The following is a 25,559-nucleotide window of genomic DNA, read 5'->3' on the forward strand; positions in this document are numbered from 1 at the left end:
GGTCACGTCCCCTTCTGAAACTTGAAAAACTTTTGCTCCCCCACCCCCAAACAACAACCACCACCACCATAACTAATTATCAAAAACATGATAGAACTTTTTGTCGTTAGGCCTACATTATGTAATTTTCTGTATGTGATAAGTAAATTTTTTTTTTTTTTTTTTTTTAAGTAGGCTTGTATAACATCCAAAGTAGAATAAGTGCAAAGATTATAGTGCTTGCAGGTTCAATGATAATATACAGTGTAATTGCTCACCATAAAATGAAATTTGTCATTATTTACTCACCCTCCTCATTCCAAACAAGTACAACATTTTTCATCTGTAAAACACAAGGATTGTGATTGTGACTATCAAGCTCCAAAAGCACAGAAAAGCACCATCAAAGTTGTCCATATCACTTGTGCAATACATTTCAAGTCTACTGAAGCCATTCGATAGCGTTGTGTCAAGAACAGACCGAAATATTGTGTTAAGTGTTAATTCACTGAAATCTTCCTCTTCACCCATTCAAATATGGCATGTAGGCGAGCACGTCTTTGTTTACATTAGCTCAGCGCAGTGAGCGCATCTGACAGGCTAGTACCACATAAGGAGAAAAAGGCAGAAGAAAAGAAGTCACGCACATTGGTTCTAACTATTGTATGGCTTCAGCAGACTTAAAAGTTAAGAATACTTTGTATTCCTGGTTCTTCAACAGCCAACATTGATAGCTAGATACCATCTTACAAACTTCTTATAATCTATCCTAAGAACTTTCTCCAATCCTCCTGTTTCTGTTTTTGTTTTGTTTTTAATCTGGCCCCTGACCACTGTGAACTGACATTGAATGCCAAGAGATGCATAACGACTTGTAAAACAAAATTCTAATTTTGTGATCCACTGAAAAGTTAAAAGCATTTGGGTTTGGAATAATATGAGCGTGAGTATATAATGACAGAATTTTCCATTTTGGGTGAACTAATCTATGAGTAATAGTAGAACCTAAACCATCTTTTTTTTATGCTGCATGGCTTTCATATATCAGCATACAGTATGTATGTTTTAACTGAGTAAGGCATGCTGAATTGATCATTGAACTCCCCTTGCTGACAGCTTTATTAACTTCCCGTTGAACCTTCTAACCTGCTGCATGTTCTCCTCAGCGCAAGCCCTTGAGACGTAGGTACGAGTCAGATGATGACGCCAACAGTGATGCCTCCAGTGCCTGTTCAGAACGTTCCTATAGCTCCCGAAACGGAGGCATTCCTCACTACCTGCGGCAGACGGAGGACGTGGCAGAGGTGCTGAACCACTGCGCCAGCTCCAACTGGTCCGAGAGGAAGGAGGGCCTGCTGGGTTTGCAGAACCTGCTGAAGAGCCAGCGCATTCTCAGGTGGGGGCATTGAAAGTGCACTGCTCTGAGACACAAATAACATTTTTACTTATTGTATTCTTGTTCGTGTAGTGTAATTTTATTTTCATAGCCACCAAAACAAGTGAGTGAGTTTGCAGAATTTGTATTTTTTTACTATGCATTAAAGCATGTGAATCTGTATTGTCAGATGCATTGTATCTTGCATTAACATTTGTGAATAACTGGAGTGCTACTTCACTTTGCTCTTGGTGTGAATAGATCTTTTGCCTGTGATTCGGTTTGCTTTTTCATTTCATTCTTGGTGCGAACCTTCCTTAAATCATGTATTAAAGGAATCATGTTTGTAATCGTTTGTGTGTTTCAGCCGAGTGGAGCTTAAAAGGCTGTGTGAGATCTTCACCAGGATGTTTGCAGATCCTCACAGCAAGGTAACCTGTATGAGGACGCCTTCTTTTCCCCATTGCTGTTTTGAACACTTAATCTACTTAACAATGGCTGCATTAATGGAAGCATTCCAAATATAGGATTTTATAAAGGATTACTTGACAATGTGTTTTGTGTGAAATGGCTATAAATAAATAATCCTTTTCACTATGGCGTTTGTTAAAAAATGTTTGTCTAGCAAAAAAAAGTGTACCTGTTTAAAACTAGTGAATGGAATGAGTTTGTACTAATGGAATGTGTTTTTTCCTGTTGTTTGCATGGTCTACATTGGTGTGGATTTTAACTATAGAGAGTAAGTGGATTTTAAATACCTGAATCAGTATGTTGTATTCTTATATAAATGGGTTAATTCTTCACATAAACCATTCATTGTCCTGACTAAAACAGCATCACAAGTACTGTTGCTCATACTGCAGGGTGGGATTTGAACATACCCCCAACCCTAAGTATTGAACTTACCACAGAATTCTTCATGTACTGTTTGTGCTACAGACATGAATAAGTTTACTGAGGGGAGGTATGCTATTACTTTTCTGAATGATCAGATTTACAATTTTCAACTGGTGGACTCGATGAGATCGGTAAAAAAAAAAATCCATAGACTTACATTAAAGGAGTGACTTGAGCCATATCAAGCAACCATAATATTATATAGACTGGGCTCATTTAACTTGGCCCAGTAAACAACTACCTAGCAACACCCTAGAAGCCACCCAGAACACTCTAGCCCAGGGGTTTTCAAACTGGGGGGTGGCAAGAGGTGTTAGGGGGTCAGCACAAACTAAATTTTTATTTTTATTTTGATAATATATTGTGGCTTTAGTAAAATGGCAAAATAAAAGCTTATTTAATATCATGCTTAGAGTATAAGTGGGTCTTTGTTCATTACAAAAAATAGATGCCTTTATACTCTAAGAAGGGGGTCCATGGCATCTAAAACTTTGAAAAACCCTATTGTAGCCAACTCATAGCATCACTCTGATAACCTCTCAGAACAAGCACCATTCACAATGTCAAAATCTGTGCTCGTGTGTGCACTCAGTGTGGCTGATGGTTCGATGTTCTGCTTCCAGGTGTTTAGCATGTTCTTGGAGACTCTGGTGGACTTCATCACTGTGCACAGAGAAGATCTCCAGGACTGGCTCTTTGTTTTGCTCACTCAATTACTGAAGAAGATGGGAGCTGACCTCTTAGGCTCAGTCCAAGCTAAAGTCCAAAAGGCTCTAGACATCACACGGTAAGTCTCTAGTGGTAGTTCAAGTCAAGATTTATCTATTTCATCTTGGAGGTTTTTAGACTCTAGAAGCTTGATGCCTTGTTTCTCTTGTTTTCTTTTAGAGAGTCTTTCCCTTTTGACCAGCAGTTCAACATCCTGATGAGGTTTATTGTTGATCAGACTCAAACCCCCAATCTTAAGGTATGATGACTGCTTACGAAACTCCTGTTGCAAATTCACCATGTGCTTAGTGCTGAGTCAGTAAATATTGATTTTCTTGATCTTACAATGCAGGTGAAGGTGGCCATCCTAAAATACATTGAGTCCCTGGCACGGCATATGGACCCTGCAGACTTTGTGAACTCAAGTGAGACCAGATTAGCTGTGTCCCGCATTATCACCTGGACCACAGAACCCAAAAGCTCTGATGTTAGAAAGGTGAGTCTCTATGGAGATCAGGCTAAACATACAACATGGTTTAAAGGAATAGTTCACCCAAAAACTAAAAGTATTTACTCATTATTTTTTACTTTTGTTTTTTTAGAACACAAAAGGAGAAATTGTAAAGAATGTACACACTTCTAATGAGTCCTAATGAGTAAATAATGACAGACTGTTTATTTGGTGGCAATTTTCCTTTGAAGCTGTTTGTTGTTACATTAAATGGATAGTTCACCCAAAAATGAAAGTTCTCTCATTAATTACTCACCCTCATGCCATCCCAGATGTTTATTACTTTCTTTCTTCTTCATAACACAAACAAAGATTTTTAGAAGAATATTTCAGCTCTGTAGGTCCATTCAGTGCAAGTGAATGGTGACCAGAACTTTGAATCTCCAAAAATCACATAATGGAAACATAAAAGTAATCCATAAGACTCCAGTGGTTAAATCCATGTCTTCAGAAGTGATTTGATAGGTGTGGGTGAGAGACCGATATTTAAGTCCTTTTTTACTATAAATCTCCATCTTTGACCAGCCCTGACCAGTAGGTGGCGATATGCATGAAGAATGTTAATCGTCAAGTGGAGATTTAGTAAAAACACTTATAAATATTGATCTGTTTCTCACCCACACCTAAAATATTGCCTCTGAAGACATGGATTTAACCACTGGAGTCATCTGGATTACTTTTATGCTGACTTAATGTGCTTTTTGCATATTCAAAGTTCTGGCCATCTTTCACTTGCATTGTATGGATCAACAGAGCGGAGATATTCTTCTAAAAATCTTTGTTTGTGTTCAGCAGAAGAAAGAAAGTCATACACATCTTGGATGCATGATGGTGAGTAAAAGAGAATTTCCTTTTTTGGGTGAACTATTCCTTTCATGATGTAGTTGTGAAAATAACCTAACTTTTTTTCTCTACAGCCAGTGGCAGTAAATTTCCATTTTCACAATTAACAGATGCAGCACATTTATTCCCAGTTTCAATAGCTGTCTAAAGGCCACTAATGGTCACCAGTCTTTTTTATTATCTGTTGCCTTTTTTAATCCTGTTGCCCTGACATGGTGGCCCAGACCCTTCATAACTGGGCAGTTGAGGAGTTTTCAGGCAGGCCCAGCACTACAGCTCTACTGCCAGGAGAGGGTCACATGGAGGAGAGGTGCAAGCAGGTAGTGGCATATGGCCTAACCAACAAACAGCACGTAACCACTGCACATAACTGTGTGCCCCTCACTCTAATCTGCCTCATTGCCTTGCGAAGTGACTGCTGAAAACAATCTCTTAACATTCAATTCTCACCGTTTCTCAAGAAGGCTAAGGAGAGCAGCGAAGATATTTTCTTATGCAGTTAATATGACTTGAATTGATGAGTCTGTTGTAATCATTTGTTTATGTTTTCCTTTTCATAACTCAATTCCTGTTAACTCTCCACTGCTAAAGATATATATATAAAAACATTTTTTTTCACAGAATAACATTGAGTGAAGCAACATTCTTGCATGTGTTTTACAATAAAGCAGAATTGAATTATGGGCAGCTGAGCTCTCTATGTAAATGGAAACCTGTAGATGCACTAATGAATTCTTCACAGTGTCCATTATTTCTTAAATTACTTGAAGGGATAGTGCACCCCAAAAATTTTTTTTTTTTCATCATTTACTCACTCTCATGCCATCCCAGGTGTTTAAGACTCTTTCTTCTGAACAAAAACAAAGATTTTAGAAGAATATTTCAGCTCTGTTGGTCCTCACAGTGCAGCTGAATGGGGACCTGAACTTTGAAGCTCCAAAAGCACATAAAGGTATCATAAAAGTAAACCAGAAGACTCCAGTTGTTAAAACCATGTCTTAAGCGATGTGATAGGTGTGGGTGAGAAACCGATCAATATTAAGTCCTTTTTTACTATTAATCATTGAAATTAATGAATTTGGAAGGTGCTCTCTGACACAGCATAAACTGTGTACGTTTTATTTTCATAGGAGCACAGCAGCCATCGTTTCTTATCTTTACAACAAAAGAGTTCTTTCCAGAGTTATTCACGGCATGTTTAACATCTGCTCTTTTTCATTGCTGTATTTGCGGTATGACTTCCTCTCTTATGAGTTATGTGCTGTTTTGTGCAGGCTGCTCAGGTGGTGCTGATCTCACTCTTTGAGCTAAACACTCCAGAGTTCACCATGCTGCTGGGTGCTCTGCCCAAAACATTCCAGGATGGAGCAACCAAGCTTCTGCACAGCCATCTAAAGAACTCAAGCAACACTGGCAGCATGGTAAGATCTTAAGTGCATGATTGTTTTCTTTCTCTTATCAGATTGTATAATAAAAGATCAACACAAGAATATAATGCATGAATGTACATTAAGCATCGGACAAACAAACAAAACAGTGCTTTAACTTAAAAAAAAAAACAAAAAAAACAATAACACCCTTCACCTTAAAAGACTAGGATGTCTACTAATATTTTTGTACAGTTGTCTGTTGTTTAGTGATGGACAGTTTAACCATTTCATCTTTGTCTCCTTTACAGAGTTCTCCGAGCAATACAATGGGCCGCACGCCACCCCGGCACCCCACCAGCAGGACCAGCCCCCTCACCTCTCCCACAAACTGCTCCCACGGTGTGGTGTCACCCAGGTAACGCATCCTCTTCTCTGCTTTCATATGACTACCCACCTAATGCATGATCTCAATCTGGGCACGGAGACCAACTAAAGCAGTTATATGGGCCTGTATGAACACACTGACATTGTTGCCTTTAACATGTACTCGACTTCAGAGTAGTACTTGCTATATTGTTTTCTTCAGAATAGTTTTTTTCCCTAATAAACCTGAAGCCCTTAAAATGAATTTCTGCATTGGTAGGCTTGGGCTATTTGACCAAATTGTATATCACTGTACAAGTATATTTGATATAGTAATTTTAATTGTATATATTTAGATATTTTAACAGTATTTATGTCAGTTATTTTTGTTGGAAATTCAACAAAAAACATTATTTGAATAATGTGGCAATGCCTACTCTTAGTTAAATACTTTATAAATGAAAGATACTCCATCTCATTTGATTATTTTCTCTTTTTATTTGGAATTTGATGGACACAAGCCAAAAGATATGATTATTCATAACAAATGTATGATAAGTCTGGCATAAGTGCAAATATAGCTTTACATCATGTAACACTTGATTTAAAAAAACAAAAAAACAAAAGGGTGAAACTAATATAGCTTATATAGTATAGCAAAATCTTTATCGGTTGACACATTTCTACCATACCGCCCACCCCTTTGCATAGGAATTGGTCTTAATCTGTGGTGGAAGACATATCATATAGATGTGGCATTTTTGAAGGTTTTAAAGTCTTTAAAGGGATATTTCATGTAACATTGAAAATTCTCTTAACATTTACACACTCTCATTCCATCCCAGATGTGTATGTATTTCTTTCTTCAGTACACATAGATTTCCAAAAGAATATCTTAGCTCTGTAGTTCCTTACAATGCAAGTGAATGGTGGCCAGAACTTTGAAGGTCCAAAAAGCACAAAAGTAATCCCTACCACTCCAGTGGTTAAATCCATGTCTTCAGAAGTGATATTACAGGTGTGATTATGAAACAGATCAATATTTTAATCTTTTTTTTAAATTTTTTAATTTAAATTTTTTTTTTAGAAAAAGATGGAGTGTTAGATGGAGTATATTGACAGGCTCACATTCGACTGTATGCAGACGCTGAGCATTCGCATCAAAATCGAAGTATACTTCGGGCTTAAATCTCCACTTTCATTTTCACATTCTTTTTTTCTTTTTTATTCTGGCGGTTTGTATTCTTTGTGCATATCGTCACTTACTGGGCAGGGAGGATAATTTTTTCGTAAAAAATATAAAATATTAAATATTGATCTTTTTCTCACCCACACCTATCATTTCACTTCAGAAAACATGGATTAAATTGGAGTCAAATGGATTACTTTTATGCTGCCTTTATGTCCTTTTTGGAGCTTCAAAGTTCTGGTCACCATTCACTTGCATTGAATGGACCAATAGAGATGAGATATTTTTCTATATATATATGTATGTATGTATATATATATATGTATATGTTTTTATTTGGGGGCCTGGGTAGCTTAGCGAGTAAAGACGCTGACTACCACAACTGGATTCTCACGAGTTCGAATCCCAGGGCGTGCTGAGTGACTCCAGCCAGGTCTCCTAAGTAAACTGGCCCGGTTGCTAGGGAGGGTAGAGTCACCTGGGGTAACCTCCTCATGGTCACTATAATGTGGTTCGCCCTCATTGGGGCGTGTGGTGAATTGTGCGTGGATGGCGTGAAACCTCCACGCGCTGTGTCTCCACGGTAACGCACTCAACAAGCCACATGATAAGATGCGTGGATTGACAGTCTCCGACGCGGAGGCAACTGAGATTTGTCATCCACCACCCAGATTGAGGCAAGTCACTATGCCACCACAAGGACTTAGAGTGCATTGGGAATTGGGCATTCCAAATTGGGTTGAAAAAGAAACAATTCTTTGTTTTCAGCAGAAGGAAGAAAGTCAATATATCTGGAATGACATGAGGGTGAGTAAATGATGAGAGAATTTTCATTTTTGGGTGAACTATCCCTTTAAGGAAGGTCTTCAAAACACCACCACGAGCACAGATAATGCTTTAGGGTTTTCTGGTCCATGACTTATTAACACATGCTGCTAACCACAACACTCGGACTGGACCATTCTTTCTTTTCTGTCTTCCTCTTCTGCCCTGTTCTCTTCCTCTCTGGCCATTCTGTGGGCACAGTCGGTTATGGGGTTGGAGTGTCGATGGGCTCTTAAAGCACCCCCCTCCTCCTCCTTCGTCTCACTCCTCTATTCCTGCTGGGCCCTCCCTCAGGGCCTTCCACTGTGCACTGTCACCAAGGTAAAACAGCTGCTAGCCTATCACGGCGAGGAGGGGCGGGACGGGTGCTTAGATTCCCACCCACTCTCTCCTTGGGGCTTGTATCGGATCATGTCATTCCAAATTGCAAAACTTCCCCTGTGGATCTGCTCCTAAAAGTTATGGTGGTTGATACAAATTTTAAATGAAGGAATGATACTATGTAGATGAATACTGTATTTCATGCATGTAAAACAGGTTATTCCGAGGAATGGACTGATTGACCATGTTTTCAGCAGCCATTTATTTACACCATAGGAGTATGCTGCAGTTTCTGTGCTTACACTCAAATTTAAAGGAGTAGTTCACCCAAAAATAAAAATGGTCATGATTAAATCACCGTCATGTCATTCCAAACCTGTTTGAATTTCTTTTTCTTTCATGGAACACAGAGTTATGCTTTTGCATAAAATTAAACAAACACTGCCGAGCTCCAAATATGACAAAAGAAGTGCCATGCAAGTTGTCCATATGATTCGTGCACTATATACCAAGTCTTCTGAAGCTATACAATAGCTTTGTATGAGAAACAGATCCGAATTGAAATTGTTATTTGCAGCAAAAGTCTTCCTTTTCATTGTATCAAAAAGAGCAACATTTAAAGGAATAATTCACCCGAAAATGAAAATTCTCTCATCATTTACCCACCCTCAAGAAATTCCAGATGTGTATGACTTTCTTTCTTCTGCTGAACACAAACAAAGATTTTTAAAGGAATATTTCTGCTCTGTAGGTCCATACAATGCAAGTCAACAGGGTCCAAAACTTTGAAGCTCAAAAAGCACATAAAGGCAGCAGAAAGTAACCCATACAGACTCCAGTGGTTAAATCCAGGTCTTCAGAAGTGATATGATAGGTGTGGGTGAAAAACAGATCAATATTGTAATCCTTTTTTACTATAAATATTTAAATTACATTTATATTTATTTAACATATGCTACCTCTTTTGCACATTACATTCCCTTGCACTATCTGTATATAACAGATTTGTATTTGTACATACGTATATTTTTTGTCTTATTGTGTATTTATATACATAATTTATATTTCTATTCACTTTTTAATTTTTATTCTATTTTTGTGTTATATCTGTCTGCACTGGAAGCTTCTGTCAACAAGACAAATTTCTTGTATGTGTAAGCTTACTTGGCAATAAAGCTCATTCTGATTCTCTCTGATTCTGTTAAATTTCCACTTTCAAACAGCCCTCCTAAGCGCTCTTCTCTCCTAAGAGGAGTTCTTCTTTTGTTTTTGGCTATTCTCATTCTTCATGCATATCGTCACCTAATGGACAGGGAGGAGAATTTATAGTAAAAAGGACTTAAATATTTATCTGTTTTTCACCCAGACCTATCATATCGCTTCTGAAGACATGGATTTAACCACTGGAGTCGGATGGATTACTTTTATGCTGCCTTTATGTGCTTTTTTGAGCTTCAAAGTTTTGGACCCTGTTGACTTGCATTGTATGGACCTACAGAGCTGAGATATTCTTCTAAAAATATTTGTTTGTGTTCAGCAGAAGAAAGAAAGTCATACACATATGGGACAGCATGAGGGTGACTAAATGATGAGAATTTTCATTTTTGGGTGAACTATCCCTTTAACTACATTTCTCCTTTTAGTGTGTTTTTTTTTTTTTATTTATTTATTTTATTTTATTTTTTTTTTTGAACAAAAATTATGACAGTATTTAATTTTAACTATTCCTTTAACCCTCAAAAACATTTTTTAATTGACCTAAATTGTATAAAGGCAAGCTTTTAGAAAAGTGTGTAGCTCAGAAATTATTTGGAATTAGCAATACACTATTCAGATGCTGTAAATGTTAAAGCTGTGGGCATGTCAGTTGGCATTAGAAAAAGGACTTTAATATCAGAGCTAATTTTTGGGTTTGTATGTTTTGCCTTTGGTGTACCATAAGTGTTGCAGTCCACTCAATGTCAGTGTTTAATCTCTCACTCTCTTACTCTTCTCAGTATGCTGGAGTACGACACAGAAAACATGAACTCTGATGAGATCTTTAGCTCGCTGCGTGGTGTCACAGAGGCCATCCAGAGCTTCAGTTACCGCAGCCAAGAGGACCTGAATGAGCCAATCAGACACGATGGCAAGAAGGACGATGCTGTGAGTCTTTGCTTCAACAGTGGGAAACAGGAACAAGGACACAGATGGGGAATTTTATGACCCAAATATATATATATATATATATATATATATATATATATATATATATATATATATATATATAAATAATATTTATTTTTTTTATAAAACTAAACTGCTGGAGAATTGCAACTGGTTGCCATTTTAAACAGAGATTAATCATCATTAATTATCGGATAATTAATTAATCATTAATTATATTTTTATAATAGAGCTGTTCATAATAGAGTTGTTTAGTCCTGCAAACCTGAAAGATAATTAGCATTTTGAACCATGGGTTTTCTCTGGAATATTTTTTAGAATAGCTGTTTCTGATTTATGAGTAGCATAAGGTTTGTGGTTTATTACTGGAAGAAACTTTCATATTTTGTTCTACATCACAAATTACACAGTCACACTTAAAATTGAAGTTTGAATGCATTGTGTGCTTTAAAAAATTTTGCTAACAAGTTTGCTAAATAACATGCTTCAAGCACGTTAGCTCAAATACAGTACTTGTTCTGCATACAGAAAGTGGGCCGTAGTGTTGATGCTACTTTCAAACATTCATTTTAGCCAATGTTTTCAAGTATTCAAAGAAATAAGCCTTCTGGGTTGGCCTACAAATTGATGTCATGATTGAACAGCTCTGTATGTATCGGGATGTAAATAAACACTCTTTCTATTGTCCTCTCTCAGGCTGGAAAGGAAGGGGCATCTCCTGGGTCTGATGCTAGACTGGGAATGGATGTAGTGGAAGGGGGTCGAACTGCTTTGGATAACAAGACATCTTTGCTCAACACACCGTCCCCGCGATGTTTTGCTGGGCCACGGTCGCGTGAGTTCGCCCCATATGGCTACGGAGACACGATCACGGCCTATGACAAAAGCGCACTGAAAGAGGCCGTCTTTGATGATGACGTGGAGCAGTTCCGTGAATGTGAGTCAACGTGCTTCTCAAAGTCCTTACATCCACTTTCACTGTGTTCATCATCAGTACTCCATACTGCTCCCATTGTGTGTGATTTTATTTTTTATTTTTTTTAAAGAACATCAATTGTGAAAACTAGTGAACAGATTAAAAAATACCACTTAAATCTGACAAAAGAAAAACATACAAGAAAGCCCAAGTTAAATAAACAAACAAAAATAATCGTATTATAAAAAGGCATATAAAAAGTATTAAAATGTTAATAAAATGTAATCTATGTCATTTATTAGTCAGATATCTTTCAGTGGATGCATCAGACATGTTCACTAAAAATATGTAACTATTATCATAATATAAAATTATAGTAAATATAAAGTCAGTATATGGCACAGACTTTGACCTTTGGTATATTTGTAGTATACTCAAACTTCACTTTGAAGGCTGTGCGACTGTGTCAACAAATTGATGCTCTGAAACAAAAACAAAACATAAAGAAGTCATTAACCCCATAACGATAAGTTTCAGGGACACAGGTGTAGCATTGTATAGTCTCTGTGTCTTCACATCCCCTGCTGTTCCCCCCTCTTGTCCCTCCCCCTTTACAGGCCGTCGTCAAGACTGTGGTGAGAACAAGATGGTACTGCCCAAGGGTTTTAATCCTGGTAAAGACCTGCACAGTTCAACAAGACATTTTCAATGTTTACTCCCCTCCACCTCCTCATCTTCAGTGCCATTCATCTCAGTGTCTCCCGTGTGATGTCAGCCTATCTTAAATGCACAGCTGCTTTGCTAACATGGCCATGTGATAACATTGCTACATGCTGCCTTCCCTAATACAAGGCAGTAATGTCATACAATAGGAGTCTTTGAATGTTGACTGTACATTCAAGTGTACAAACCCAAACCCGGTGATGGTTCTTACATCTTACTTCTGCTTTGCTTTAAAACTAACAGAGCTTTATTGTTTGCAGTTGCATTGGTGTAACTTATAAAAGCTGTGCAACATGTAGGGCTGGGTGATATATGGAATATTCACAATATGCTTGTGATGATTTTTGTCAAGGATGTAAAATTAAGCAACATTGTGAAAATTGCGATATTAATGCATTTTTTATTTGCCCATTAAAGCTGAAATTCTTTTTCTGTGTTTAAATACTTTATACTATGTAAAAATCCCAGCTTAATATGCAGAGACAACTATAAGCATGCCATTTGTTGGTTAATTTTCTTGAAAACTGTAAACACTGTGTCTCTGTGGTGCTATAAAAATTCCTTTGTTTGTTTTGAGCAACCTCGCCCATTCTGACACAGTAACATTGACTCAACAAATGGCGTGAACTAGGGATGGGGCTGTCTGTTTGTTCAATCAACAGCTTATGGGGGGCATATTCAGAATGTTGTTTCAAAAAACAAAACAAAAAAAAAACATTTAATTTGCCAATTTTGGTGCAGAAATTACACACTTCATTTAAGTTTCCTAAAGACTGTCATTAGACTAGTTTCGCAAATCTCCAAGTCTTGCAACTTGCGAGCATGAGAGCCTTGTGAAGATAGAAATATTTGAATAGCATCTCTGATTAAACTTTTTTCTTTTCTTTTTCTTTTCTCTCCTTTTCTCCCCAATTTGGAATGCTCAATTCCCAATGCGCTCTAATGGTGCGTTCAGACCAGAGGCGTTGAGAGCGTTAAATCGACCGGAAGTCATTCATTTTCTATGGCAGCCAGTGTCTCTGGGTAGCGAGAAGTGGTCCGTCCGTGGCCGGCGTGTCTTGGGCAATGTGGGCATCAGAGGGAAGTTCAAGCACGGGCAGCATTACGGTAATGAGCTTTGACGCGGTTCGGCGGCAACCTATTGGAATATAGAAGTGCTCTACTCTAGCGAAGTCTAGAGAACACAACAGTGTAAACTTTGATTCCCACCAAACAATAGTTCCAAAGACAAAATGGAGGAGAAACTAATTATTGCCGTGCCGGGCTTTCCTGTAATATACGATCTGTCCCTGTTTGCTTACAGGGATATAAATTTAAAAAACAATGCGTGGACAAAGGTGCCTGAAATTGTTGGTGTGACAGGTGAGTTGATGAAGTGGATATTATGGTTTATATAATGTTATATATAATATATTGCATGCTAATTTTGGCACCATAGCATGCAAAACCGTGCTGCCTGATCAATCGGTAACACATTTATACCATCAGCATTTGTCTTTTTATATTTAATTACCATCTATCGATTTCTTACTTTCACATTTAAAAGATTTTATGAGGATATATGCTACTTGTGATAGGTTGGCAAAAAGATACCGGTCGACATGTCTGGATGTTTTGCGGCCCCTTTAAATATAGTTCACAAAACCAAGCATTTTGAACGAACGTTGCCGTCTATTTCAACTACGTCAGAGCGTCCACGAATCCTCGATTGCATTGTTGGCAGGGCAGCCAGAGCGAATTTTGACGCTCTCGCCTCCTCTGGTCTGAACGCACGGTAAGTCCTCTTGGTGGCGTAGTGACTCTGGTAAAAATGACCTCTGACCTCAATCTGGGTGGTGGAGGATGAATCTCAGTTGCCTCAGCATCTGAGACCGTCAGTCCGCGGATCTTATCATGTGGCTTGTTGAGCGCATTACCGCAGAGACGTAGCGCATGTGGAGACTTCACGCTATTCTCCGCGGCATCCACACACAACTCGCCACACGCCGAGAGCGAGAACCACATATTATAACGACCATGAGGAGGTTACCCCATGTGACTCTACCCTCCGGGCCAATGTGGTTGCTTAGGAGACCTGGCTGGAGTCACTCAGCACGCCCTGGATTTGAACTCGCGACTCCAGGGGTGGTAGTCAGCGTCAATACTCGCTGAGCTACCTAGGCCCCCCCATCTCTGATTAAAGTTGAGTAACATACAGTAAATTACATTAGCGTTGGCAAGTTCAATTCATTTTCGTGAATTTTAATTCATCGGTTCAAAACTCTGATTCAAAAATGTATTTGCATTATCACTCAAAAGTGTTCATGGAATGTGTGGCATTTTGCATGTGTTGAAATAATTTAGCAAAAATGTTCATGCAGTTAAAAGTTGCTGTTGACCCTTTTAAGCCATGACCAAGCAGATATATTGAAAGATATATTGAATATCGTCAAAAAAGTCTGTAAAATGTTGTTGTTTTGCTATATCGCCCAGCCCTTAAAAAAATAAAAATAAAATGAATAACCTGAGTCTAAGAGAACACTAAAAACAAATGCACCTAACGACTAACTAAGGCCACGTTTACACTAATATGTTTTCAATTGAAAATGTATTTAACTATTTACGCTTCACATCCACACTAGAGCGGCATTTCCTCCCCCCAAAAACACTCTCCATTCTCACATACTTTAGAAAATGACGTTAGGAAACTAAAACTGAGTTTTCACACGAAACGGATTAGTGTGGATGTGGCCTAAAACTAATGATGGAACACTTCTACTTCACTCATTACTGTCTCATAATGACATATTACTGTACCTCCAAATGTATCTGATATGCTGAGATCAGCCAAACAGACAGTGAAATAATTTTAAACTTCTGAGCTCCTGTACAATTAAAGCAGGACGATAGCTTGTTTATGCCATCTGGCCTTTCCTCTGACTTGAGTCGCTCTGGATCTCTCAGACCTGGTGGCAGACCTACTGAAGGAGCTGTCCAATCATAACGAGCGAGTGGAGGAAAGGAAGGGGGCTCTGATCGAGCTGCTGAAGATCGCACGTGAGGACAGCCTGGCTGTGTGGGACGAACACTTCAAAACCATCCTATTGCTGCTATTGGAGACACTCGGGGACAAAGATGTGAGACAATACTGTCCAAATGCATCGCATAATTCACATTTTAAATTGACACATTATCTGTAATACTAAAGTCTTTCATATATCAAGAATTATAGGCTAGCTTTAATGAGTTTGTCTAAGTCACGCTGTGCTGTACCATGCATATCCCAGTATTATGTGCAGATGCTTATTCTCTTGCCTGTGTGTATTTGTACTGGGTAGTAACGTAAGTATGCATTATCTCTCATTCAGCACACCATCCGAGCACTAGCCTTACGGGTTCTGAAGGAGATACTGAGGAACCAACCAGCGCGCTTCAAGAACTATGCAGAACTCACCATCATGAAAACATTAGAAGCCCACAAAGACTCTCATAAGGAGGTTAGGATAAGCCCTCACACAGAATTCTGTCATGTAAATACATAATTACGTCATACGTACGACACTAGCTACATAAGATTTCCTTTCCCTGCCATGCAGTATTATACCAAAATGCCAATAATTGCCAGCAGCCATATCACCCTGTAGCTCAAGACTGGTTGCCTACTGAAGCTAAGCAGGGCTGAGCCTGGTCAGTACCTGGATGGGAGGCCTCTTGGGGAAACTAAGGTTGCTGCTGGAAGAGGTATTAGGGAGTCCAGCAGGGGGTACTCACCATGTGGACTGTGTAGGCCCTAATGCTCCAGTATAGTGATGGGGACACTATACTGTAAAAAGGCACTGTCCTTCGGATGAGACGTCAAACCGAGGTCCTAACTCTCTGTGGTCATTAAAAATACAAGGACATTTCTCAGAAAGGGTTGGGGTGTCCTGGCCAAATTCCCCCATTGGCCCTTATCAATCATGGCTTCCTAATAATCCCCATCTATTAATTGGCTCTATCACTCCACCAATAGCTGGTGTGTGGTGAGCGCACTATGGCTGCTGTCGCATCATCCAGGTGGATGCTGCACACTGGTGGTGGCTGAGGAGAGTCCCCTGTTCACTGTGTAACGCGCTTTGAGTGTAGTGTCAGAAAAGCGCTATATAAATGTAACGTTCATTCATATATTAAATTTTATAGATTATTTAAAATGAGTAATTTTGTATTTCAGTGAGTTTGAGTTTTTCAGTGTTTAGGCTTAATTTTCTTAGTTATTGCAATCATTTAGTAGTGTTGTGATGTCTCCAAAGATGGACTTGTTTCCCAGAATGTAGAAATACAGGTGCATCTCAATAAATTAGAATGTCGTGGAAAAGTTCATTTATTTCAGTAATTCAACTCAAATTGTGAAACTCGTGTATTAAATAAATTCAGTGCACACAGACTGAAGTAGTTTAAGTCTTTGGTTCTTTTAATTGTGATGATTTTGGCTCACATTTAACAAAAACCCACCAATTCACTATCTCAAAAAATTAGAATACATCATAAGACCAATAAAAAAAAATTTTTAGTGAATTGTTGGCCTTCTGGAAAGTATGTTCATTTACTGTATATGTACTCAATACTTGGTAGGGGCTCCTTTTGCTTTAATTACTGCCTCAATTCGGCGTGGCATGGAGGTGATCAGTTTGTGGCACTGCTGAGGTGGTATGGAAGCCCAGGTTTCTTTGACAGTGGCCTTCAGCTCATCTGCATTTTTTGGTCTCTTGTTTCTCATTTTCCTCTTGACAATACCCCATAGATTCTCTATGGGGTTCAGGTCTGGTGAGTTTGCTGGCCAGACAAGCACACCAACACCATGGTCATTTAACCAACTTTTGGTGCTTTTGGCAGTGTGGGCAGGTGCCAAATCCTGCTGGAAAATGAAATCAGCATCTTTAAAAAGCTGGCCAGCAGAAGGAAGCATGAAGTGCTCCAAAATTTCTTGGTAAACGGGTGTATTGACTTTGGTTTTCAAAAAACACAATGGACCAACACCAGTAGATGACATTGCACCCCAAATCATCACAGACTGTGGAAACTTAACACTGGACTTCAAGCAACTTGGGCTATGAGCTTCTCCACCCTTCCTCCAGATTCTAGGACCTTGGTTTCCAAATGAAATACAAAACTTGCTCTCATCTGAAAAGAGGACTTTGGACCACTGGGCAACAGTCCAGTTCTTCTTCTCCTTAGCCCAGGTAAGACGCCTCTTACGTTGTCTGTGGTTCAAGAGTGACTTAACAAGAGGAATACGACAACTGTAGCCAAATTCCTTGACATGTCTGTGTGTGGTAGCTCTTGATGCCTTGACCCCAGCCTCAGTCCATTCCTTGTGAAGTTCACCCAAATTCTTGAATCGATTTTACTTGACAATCATAAGGCTGCGGTTCTCTCGGTTGGTTGTGCATCTTTTTCTTCCACACTTTTTCCTTCCACTCAACTTTCTGTTAACATGCTTGGATACAGCACTCTGTGAACAGCCAGCTTCTTTGGCAATGAATGTTTGTGGCTTACCCTCCTTGTGAAGGGTGTCAATGATTGTCTTCTGGACAACTGTCAGATCAGCAGTCTTCCCCATGATTGTGTAGCCTAATGAACCAAACTGAGAGACCATTTTGAAGGCTCAGGAAAACTTTGCAGGTGTTTTGAGTTGATTAGCAGATTGGCATGTCACCATATTCTAATTTTTTGAGATAGTGAATTGGTGGGTTTTTGTTAAATGTGAGCCAAAATCATCACAATTAAAAGAACCAAAGACTTAAACTACTTCAGTCTGTGTGCGTTGAATTTATTTAATACACGAGTTTCACAATTTGAGTTGAATTACTGAAATAAATGAACTTTTCCACGACATTCTAATTTATTGAGATGCACCTGTATGTTCACCCCAAGTGTCACAATTATACCTCTCACATGTGGCCACATTGTTGCTCTAGTATCAAGCTGGCCAGGTGACTTTTCTTTGTACAGTGGTCTTATTAAGAGAGAAACAAGCTGATTGGTCTCTTTGATCCCTTTGTAAATCCAACACCTGCACCTGTGGAAACAGAGCGCCTTGGTTACATCTACAGCGAGATGACCCAACCCAACAAACCCAAAACCTAGATAAATAAATGAATTAAGCACGGGGCTCTATTGAATGTCTGTGGTTATAATGAGAGATACCATTTGTCTTTGACCTGTGCCAATTCATTTAAAATCACTTCCCAAATGCACTTGTTGCCTGGACTTGCAGATTAAAGAGCGATGTGCTAAACAAAGCAAATTACTATGGCCTGACTCAAATGGAATCTTTTTCCATCCAATTTTAGAGTTAAGAATCAATAAACTGTTCTTATTCGGAATGACATGACGTTCGGATGATTTTACCATTCCTGGACGTCTACAAGAAGATAAACTAAAACCAGGAATGGCTTTTGTGTGAAACGATTCATGATGTTTTATTATTACTAGAGCTGACGAAATTAACATCTCGCATGTAATGTAATTACATTTACATTAAAGTTGTGAGTGTCGTTAATTCATATATTCTGTCCTACACAATATATGATTCTACACGATTACATATTTTGAGGAAAAGAGAATGGACAATTTTGAAAAAAAAATTATAGTAACATTACTGTATTCACTCAGCAGTGAAAATATTAGATCAACATGATTCCATCATGTGTAGAAAACATTGCGTTTTGATGCAATTTAAGAAAACCGAAAAGGGGCAAGTGAGACGAGTAAAGAGCGCCAGTGCTTAAATCTGCATGTTATGAGTTTTATGCACAGAAATCAACGAACCTTATAATAACACATAGGCTTATTTTTTAGTTTTCTTGGAACTGAGTGCATTAATGTATTAGCTACAAAAAAAAATATGCGGTAATCGTAATTAAACACTTTTATTTAATTACACAAATTATTACTGTTCTGTTGTCAGAAATCTGAAATGATCTAATAATTTCACAACAGACTGCTGAGTGAAAACAGTAATGTTACAATAAATTGTTTTTCAAAAATTGTCCATTCTCTTTTCCTCAAAATTACTAAAAGAATCATTCATGGAATCAAGTGAAATTGGAATCGAACCCAGAAGCATCAAATTCCTTGCGATTAACATTCTTAAATTGTATGTCGGATGTTGTGTTAAACAAGAATATGCTGAAATTGTTAAACTTTACAAATGCCCTCAAGTGCCATCCTGACGTTCTATGTGCAGGTGGTAAGGGCGGCTGAAGAGGCTGCTGCTACGCTGGCCGGCTCCATTTACCCAGAGCAATGCATCAAGGTGCTGTGTCCTATCGTACAGACTGCAGACTACCCCATCAACCTGGCTGCTATTAAGATGCAGACCAAAGTGGTTGAACGCATTGCCAAGGAGTCTCTGCATCAGTTGCTGCCAGACATCATCCCTGGCCTCTTACAAGTAAGTTCCTCAAGCTGTTGGCAGCATTTCTATGATTAAAAAGTTACTACTACTGTCACTTTAGGAATTTATATACATTTTCCAATTTTTTCAAACATAGTTGTACTTATTGTGATGTCCTTGCTATTCATTAACAGTTCTCAGAGGTCTATAAGAACCTTGTAAAGGTCCAAACATCAATAAACATCTTCTGATATCAGGCCTGCTTTTAAAATATTAAAGTAATATTCTGGGTTCAATACAAGTTAAAGGGATAGTTCACCCAAAAATGAAAATTCTCTAATTATTTACTCACTCTCATGATATCAAAGCTGTGCATGACTTCTGCTGGACACAAACATAGATTTTTAGAAGAATATTCCAGCTCTCTAGTTCCTCACAATGAAAGGAATGGGTACCAAAATGTTGAACCTTTATAAAGCACATAAAGGCAGCATAAAAGTAATCTGTACAACTCTAAACTCTGGTTAAATCCATGTCTTCAGAAGCAATATGATGGGTGTGGGTGAGAAACAGATCAATATTTAAGTCCTTGTTTTTTTTTTTTACTAAAAATTCTCCTCCCTGCCCAGTAGGTGTGCATGAAGAATGCGAATCACCAAAAACAAAGTAGTATGTGAAAGTGAAATTGAAGATTTATGGTAAAAAAAAAAGGACTTAAATATTGATCTGTTTCTTACCCTAACCTATCATATAGGTTACGAAGATACAAATTTAACCACAGGAGACATATGGATTACTTTTATGCTGCCTTTATGTGCTTCTGGAGCTTCAAAACTTTGGTACCCATTCACTTGCATTGTGAGGACCTACAGAGCTAAGATATTCTTCTAAAAATCTTAATTTATGTTCAGCAGAAGAAAGAAAGTCATACACATCTGTGACTGCACGAGGGTGAGTTTTCATTTTTGGGTGAACTATTCCTTTAAGCTCAATCGTCAGCGTTTGTGGCATACTGTTGGTTACCATAAAAGTGTATTTAGACCCTCTTTCTCTTTAAAAAAATTAAATAAATTACTTTAAAAAAAAATCTGGGCTACAGTGAGGCACAATGGAAGTGAATGGGGCCAATCTGTAAAAGATAAAATACCCACTGTATTAATAGTCTTATAAAGTATTAATAGGAATTAATGTAAGGGCTTTTATAAAATTATAAGCTTTTTCACATTTCTGTCTTTAAATCCTTAACAATTGGCCCCATTTACTTCCATTGTAAGTGCCTCACTGGAACCTCGGATTTTTGTGTGTGACGAGTCGAAATACATTTTTGTGGTAATCAACATAATGCCACAAATGCTATTGATTGAGCTTACATTTTATTGAACCCAAAATATTCCTTAAAGGGATAGTTCACCCAAAAATGAAAATTCTCTCATCATTTACTCACCCCCATGCCGTCCCAGATGTGTATGACATTCTTTCTTCAGCCGAACACAAAGATTTTTAGAAAATTATCTCGGTTCTGTATGTCCATACAATGCAAGTGAATGGTCATCAGACCTTTGTAGTAAGGCTGAAATGATTAGTCGACATTATCGACAACGTTGACAATAAAACATTGTCGTCAAAAAAGTTAGTTGTCGAATAGTCGTTTGATCTCATTTAAACTGACATGAGATCACATTAAACTCTAACGATGGCGCACGAGAGCAGCACTGCAGTTCGTGCCTGACTGAGGAGAGGAACGCACTCTAAACTTTCCAAACACCTTCAGGTGATGTAGATCGCAATGTATGAGGGAATTATAATGCAAAAATACAAAATAAGTAGATACAGAAGCACTCTCGTTGTTGAATAAGCGGAGCCGGAACTGCCGCTCCACTGAAGCAAAACTTGCGTGTCGAGCGTCTTTAAAGGAAACACCCTAGCATTATATCTTTAAGCATTATAGCTTTATTAAAGTTCAAATAATAAGGAAGCAGGTCATGTAAATAACTACAAACTCCGAAACTGACATTTCTCTGTGAGGTCAGCGCCTCTTCTATGGAGTCACATGAAGTGTCCCGATCTAAGGGGGAGAGATTGAAACTGCATCCGGCTGAGGCACACTCTGTCACGGGGATGCTCGTCCCTCGAGCGCGTGCGCTTGCTGCAGCTAGATTATAACGTGATGGCTCACAACTTATTGAATCACAATATGTCACTGTGCATTTCTTATCTTGAAGAAAATTGGCAATACGAAGCTTTATTAATAAGAGAGAGTTTTTTATTTTTGTTTGCCTCTGGTGTCGACGGATGCGCCGGCGCTTCCTTCTGGATTTATTCCTCTTAACAGTGGAAACAACTTAAAATACTCATCATTTTTGGGCATACAGATAAGTGTAAGACATCTTTAGAAACTATAAAGCAGAGGTGTCAAACTCGGTTCCTGGAGGGCCACAGTCCAGCGGAGTTTAGCTCCAACCCTAATTAAACACACCTGAAGCAGCTAATCAAGGTCTTCAGGAGTGCTTGAAGATTACAAGGAGGCATTTTGGAGCAGGGCTGGAGCTAGACTGCAGGGATGCGGCCCTCCAGGAACTGAGTTTGACACCCCTGCTATAAAGGGTCTACTTTTGTGTACACTCACAATAACAACAAAACCTTGTGCTTTTGTAAAATAAAGAAAATAAACAGGGTGCGCTTTCATCCGTCTCCACGAGCATCTGTCTGAAACACGTCACAAAAATTAACTGAAACTCAGCGAATACTTATCACACAAACATGAAACATATATCTAAAGAAAGCTTAAAATGTCTACTTTTAAATAAAACAATTAATATTTAAAACAAATATTCTCCTGCAATGTAATATGTATGAAACAAAGCGATGTATTAAACTTGAAAGTATTTTTTCCCCTTTAATTCAGTTAATGTCATTTAGAGATATTTTTAAAAGATGATTTTGTCCTCTTTATTGTAGCAAGCATGTTTAATACAACCTTTAAAGTCAGGGCACAAGCTGAATAATCAGTTAAGAGCTAATGGTTAATCATTGCAATAATCGCCGACTAGTCGAATAATCGTTTTAATGATTGTTAGATTAATCGATTATCAAAATAATCGTTAGTTGCAGCCCTACATTGTAGCTCCAAAATTCACATGAAGGAAACATAAAAGTAATCCATATGACTCCAGTGTTTAAATCCTTATCTTCAGGAGCAATATAATAGGTGTGAGAAACAGATCAAAATTTAAGTCCTTTTTTACTCTAAACCTCCACTTTCACTTTTAAATCTGAAAGTCACATTTGGTGCCTGTTTAGTTTCACTTTCACATCTGAAAGTTAAAGTGGAGTTTTAGACTAAAAAAGGACTTGAATATTGATCTGTTTCTTACCCACACCTATTATATTGCTCCTGATGATATGGATTTAAACACTAGAGTCATATGGATTACTTCTGTTTCCTTTGTGATTTTTGGAGCTACAAAGGTCTGATCGCCATTCACTTGTATTGTATGGACCTACAGAGCTGAAATATTCTTCTAAAAATCTTTGTTTGTGTTCTACTGAAGAAAGTAAGTCATACACATCTGGTATGGCATGAGGGTGAGTAAATGATGAGAATTTCCATTTTTGGGTGAACTATCCCATTAAATATTAGTGATTCTGTGGCTCTTTCGGTAATTTGATCTTTGATCGCCCTAGCAGATATAATTGGGTCTGTATCCATTGCATCAGTCAGTAAATTTTGCATTGGGAACATTGTGTCTCATTTGTACCAGAAAGAGTTCTTTGCCCCCACCTCACACAACGGTCACTCTTGCACTCTTCATGATTGTGTGTGTGCGTGTGTGCGTGCCTGTCTGTCTGTCTGTCTGCAGGGCTATGACAACACAGAGAGTAGTGTTCGCAAGGCCAGTGTGTTCTGTCTAGTGGCCATCTACTCTGTGATTGGTGAGGAGCTGAAGCCCTATTTGGCCCAGCTCACGGGCAGCAAGGTATGTTTCACCCCTGTTCAATCTCTTTATCACAGTATCCTCTATTTATTTGTTTCCTTCTGGTTTTAACTGGTCCAAGTGTTTATACTGAGCCACTTTCACTGCTCTCTCTCTGTCTCTCTTTGTCAAAAGAAACTCTTCTAACTAAACTAAAGGGGTGAAACTCTCTAAAACACACACAGGTCACTTTTCACCCCAAAATCAGAAGACGGAAAAAAATTGCAATAAAAAAAGCCTACCTTTAGGACTATTAAGATGTTTTGCATTGAGATTTCTTTTTCCCATGATAATTAAGCACATTCCCTGCAAAATTCGTATTACAGTAATACGTCTGGACGTTTTACTTTGGAGTTTGTTTGTAATTCCCATTTTTCTCAATGGTGATTCACATTAGATTCTAAGTACTGTAATACCACTGTACAGTGCACAGTGAGGATATTTTATTTATTTGTTTGCATTGCGGTTATAAGAATTAGGGGAGGAAATGTGCTTAATTGTCATGAAAATAATGTCACAACGCAAAAATATTTTCAAGTCCTGAAAATAGGGCTTCATTTTCTTGAGGCAAAATATTAGCTTCTCATGACATGAGAGTAAATGATGACAGAAATGAATTTTCATTTTGCGGTGAATTATCCTGTTTACAGCTTACTACAAGAAAGAATTTTCACTTTTTATCTACATTGTCTTTAACATATGACTAGACAATGCAGAAGTAAACATTAACCAATACCTTCTTAAATAACACAACTAGAAAGTGCAAACAGCTTGCTTTTCTCTGAGAGAGTCTTATTAAAATTTGCTATTTTGAAATTCTCTTTCTGGCTTTTCATTCCACAGATGAAGTTGCTGAACCTGTACATTAAAAGAGCCCAGACAACCAACAGCAACAGCAGCAGTTCTTCAGACGTCTCCTCTCACAGCTAGCCGGATAGACTCTAATCCGTGGCCTACACCTGCGTTTGGGAACATAGTTGTGCCTCCTCCAAACATCCTTTTTATTGCTTCATCACAATCTTTCTGGATTTTTCCAGGAGAGACGTGTTGCTCACCGCAATCAAACTTTCTTTTCATTCAACTCCAGGAAACCTCTTTGTTAATCTCCAATAAATTTTTCCATCGGTGGAACACTGAATGTAAAGGGGTTGGGATGGAGAGAAAAAATGCATGCCAGAGTTTTGTTAGGGTACATACAGTATCTTCCATGATTGGCATTGCTTCCGTAATTGGAGCAGAAAGGCTTTCTTCAACTTCTGAAGAGGTGATTTGTAAACTACATTTAATTGTTATAACTTATTGATGTAAGCAAGTGGTGCTACATGTTTAATTGACTTGTTTGGATCCATTTTAAATGAGCACGGTTGGGTTAGCTAATGCATCACTTGAATCTCAGTTAACGCTAGTGGATCATTTGGCTGGCCGAGTGATAAAAGTAAAGAAAAGAGAAAAATTTTATTTGTAGGTTTGGCTACAATGACAACCAAAAAATGTAGAATTAAAAGAATAGCATTCTTGTATCCATTTTTATTTCTTGGATGAGCAAGCTGACATGGGACCACAATATCACATCCCACAGTGTTGAAAATGTAGGAAATTCTTTTTTTGTTTGTTTTTTAAGTCTTTAGGAAGGCAATTGTAAAGTCTTTGCATAGATTTTATTTGCAGGATTGATGATGTGTTAAAAATTTGCCACAAAATGGCCTCACCTCGAAACACAAGGACAAACTTCTGAATGTAGAGTATTCTTTCTTGGTCTATTGAAAAAGTGAAGGGTTTTGTAGTAAATTATAAATAGCCTCTACAAACAAGGTCATTTTAAAAAGTTCTCAAATGCTTGTCACTTCTAGTGAAAGGAGTTTAAAACATGACCAGGATCATCCTCAAACAATGAATGAAACCCATTTACCATTATGTTCTAGGAGCAAGAAGATTGTGATGGAAAATTCAAAACTACTCTACCGTACGTTAATTTGTTTCTGTTTTCAAAACTCAAGACTGTTAGGATATAAATGCCCACAGGCATTCTCACTACAGTGTTA

The 25,559-nt window shown here is 38.2% G+C and overlaps 1 protein-coding gene across 2 annotated transcripts in view; it reads left to right on the top strand.

Moving 5' to 3' along the window:
- Nucleotides 1-25,559, top strand: part of LOC127448478 (CLIP-associating protein 1-B-like) — a 124,247-nt gene that overhangs the window by 97,771 nt on the left and 917 nt on the right. The window contains exons 27-43 of one of the 2 annotated variants that reach the window (XM_051711038.1): nt 1,146-1,375; nt 1,722-1,785; nt 2,875-3,038; nt 3,140-3,218; nt 3,312-3,455; nt 4,538-4,633; nt 5,588-5,734; nt 5,992-6,098; nt 8,262-8,381; nt 10,379-10,526; nt 11,244-11,484; nt 12,081-12,137; nt 15,130-15,302; nt 15,534-15,662; nt 19,394-19,600; nt 23,404-23,520; nt 24,361-25,559. The exon at nt 24,361-25,559 is cut by the window's right edge and continues 917 nt beyond it. In XM_051711038.1, the coding sequence (XP_051566998.1) occupies nt 1,146-1,375; nt 1,722-1,785; nt 2,875-3,038; nt 3,140-3,218; nt 3,312-3,455; nt 4,538-4,633; nt 5,588-5,734; nt 5,992-6,098; nt 8,262-8,381; nt 10,379-10,526; nt 11,244-11,484; nt 12,081-12,137; nt 15,130-15,302; nt 15,534-15,662; nt 19,394-19,600; nt 23,404-23,520; nt 24,361-24,447 (2,310 nt within the window). In that variant the 3' untranslated portion in view covers nt 24,448-25,559. The remainder of the gene's footprint in view (nt 1-1,145; nt 1,376-1,721; nt 1,786-2,874; nt 3,039-3,139; nt 3,219-3,311; nt 3,456-4,537; nt 4,634-5,587; nt 5,735-5,991; nt 6,099-8,261; nt 8,382-10,378; nt 10,527-11,243; nt 11,485-12,080; nt 12,138-15,129; nt 15,303-15,533; nt 15,663-19,393; nt 19,601-23,403; nt 23,521-24,360) is intronic. The other variant, XM_051711040.1, reaches the window with a different exon arrangement.

The sequence above is a fragment of the Myxocyprinus asiaticus genome, chromosome 11, assembly GCF_019703515.2.
Source record: "Myxocyprinus asiaticus isolate MX2 ecotype Aquarium Trade chromosome 11, UBuf_Myxa_2, whole genome shotgun sequence".
In the NCBI taxonomy this organism is placed as follows: domain Eukaryota; kingdom Metazoa; phylum Chordata; class Actinopteri; order Cypriniformes; family Catostomidae; genus Myxocyprinus; species Myxocyprinus asiaticus.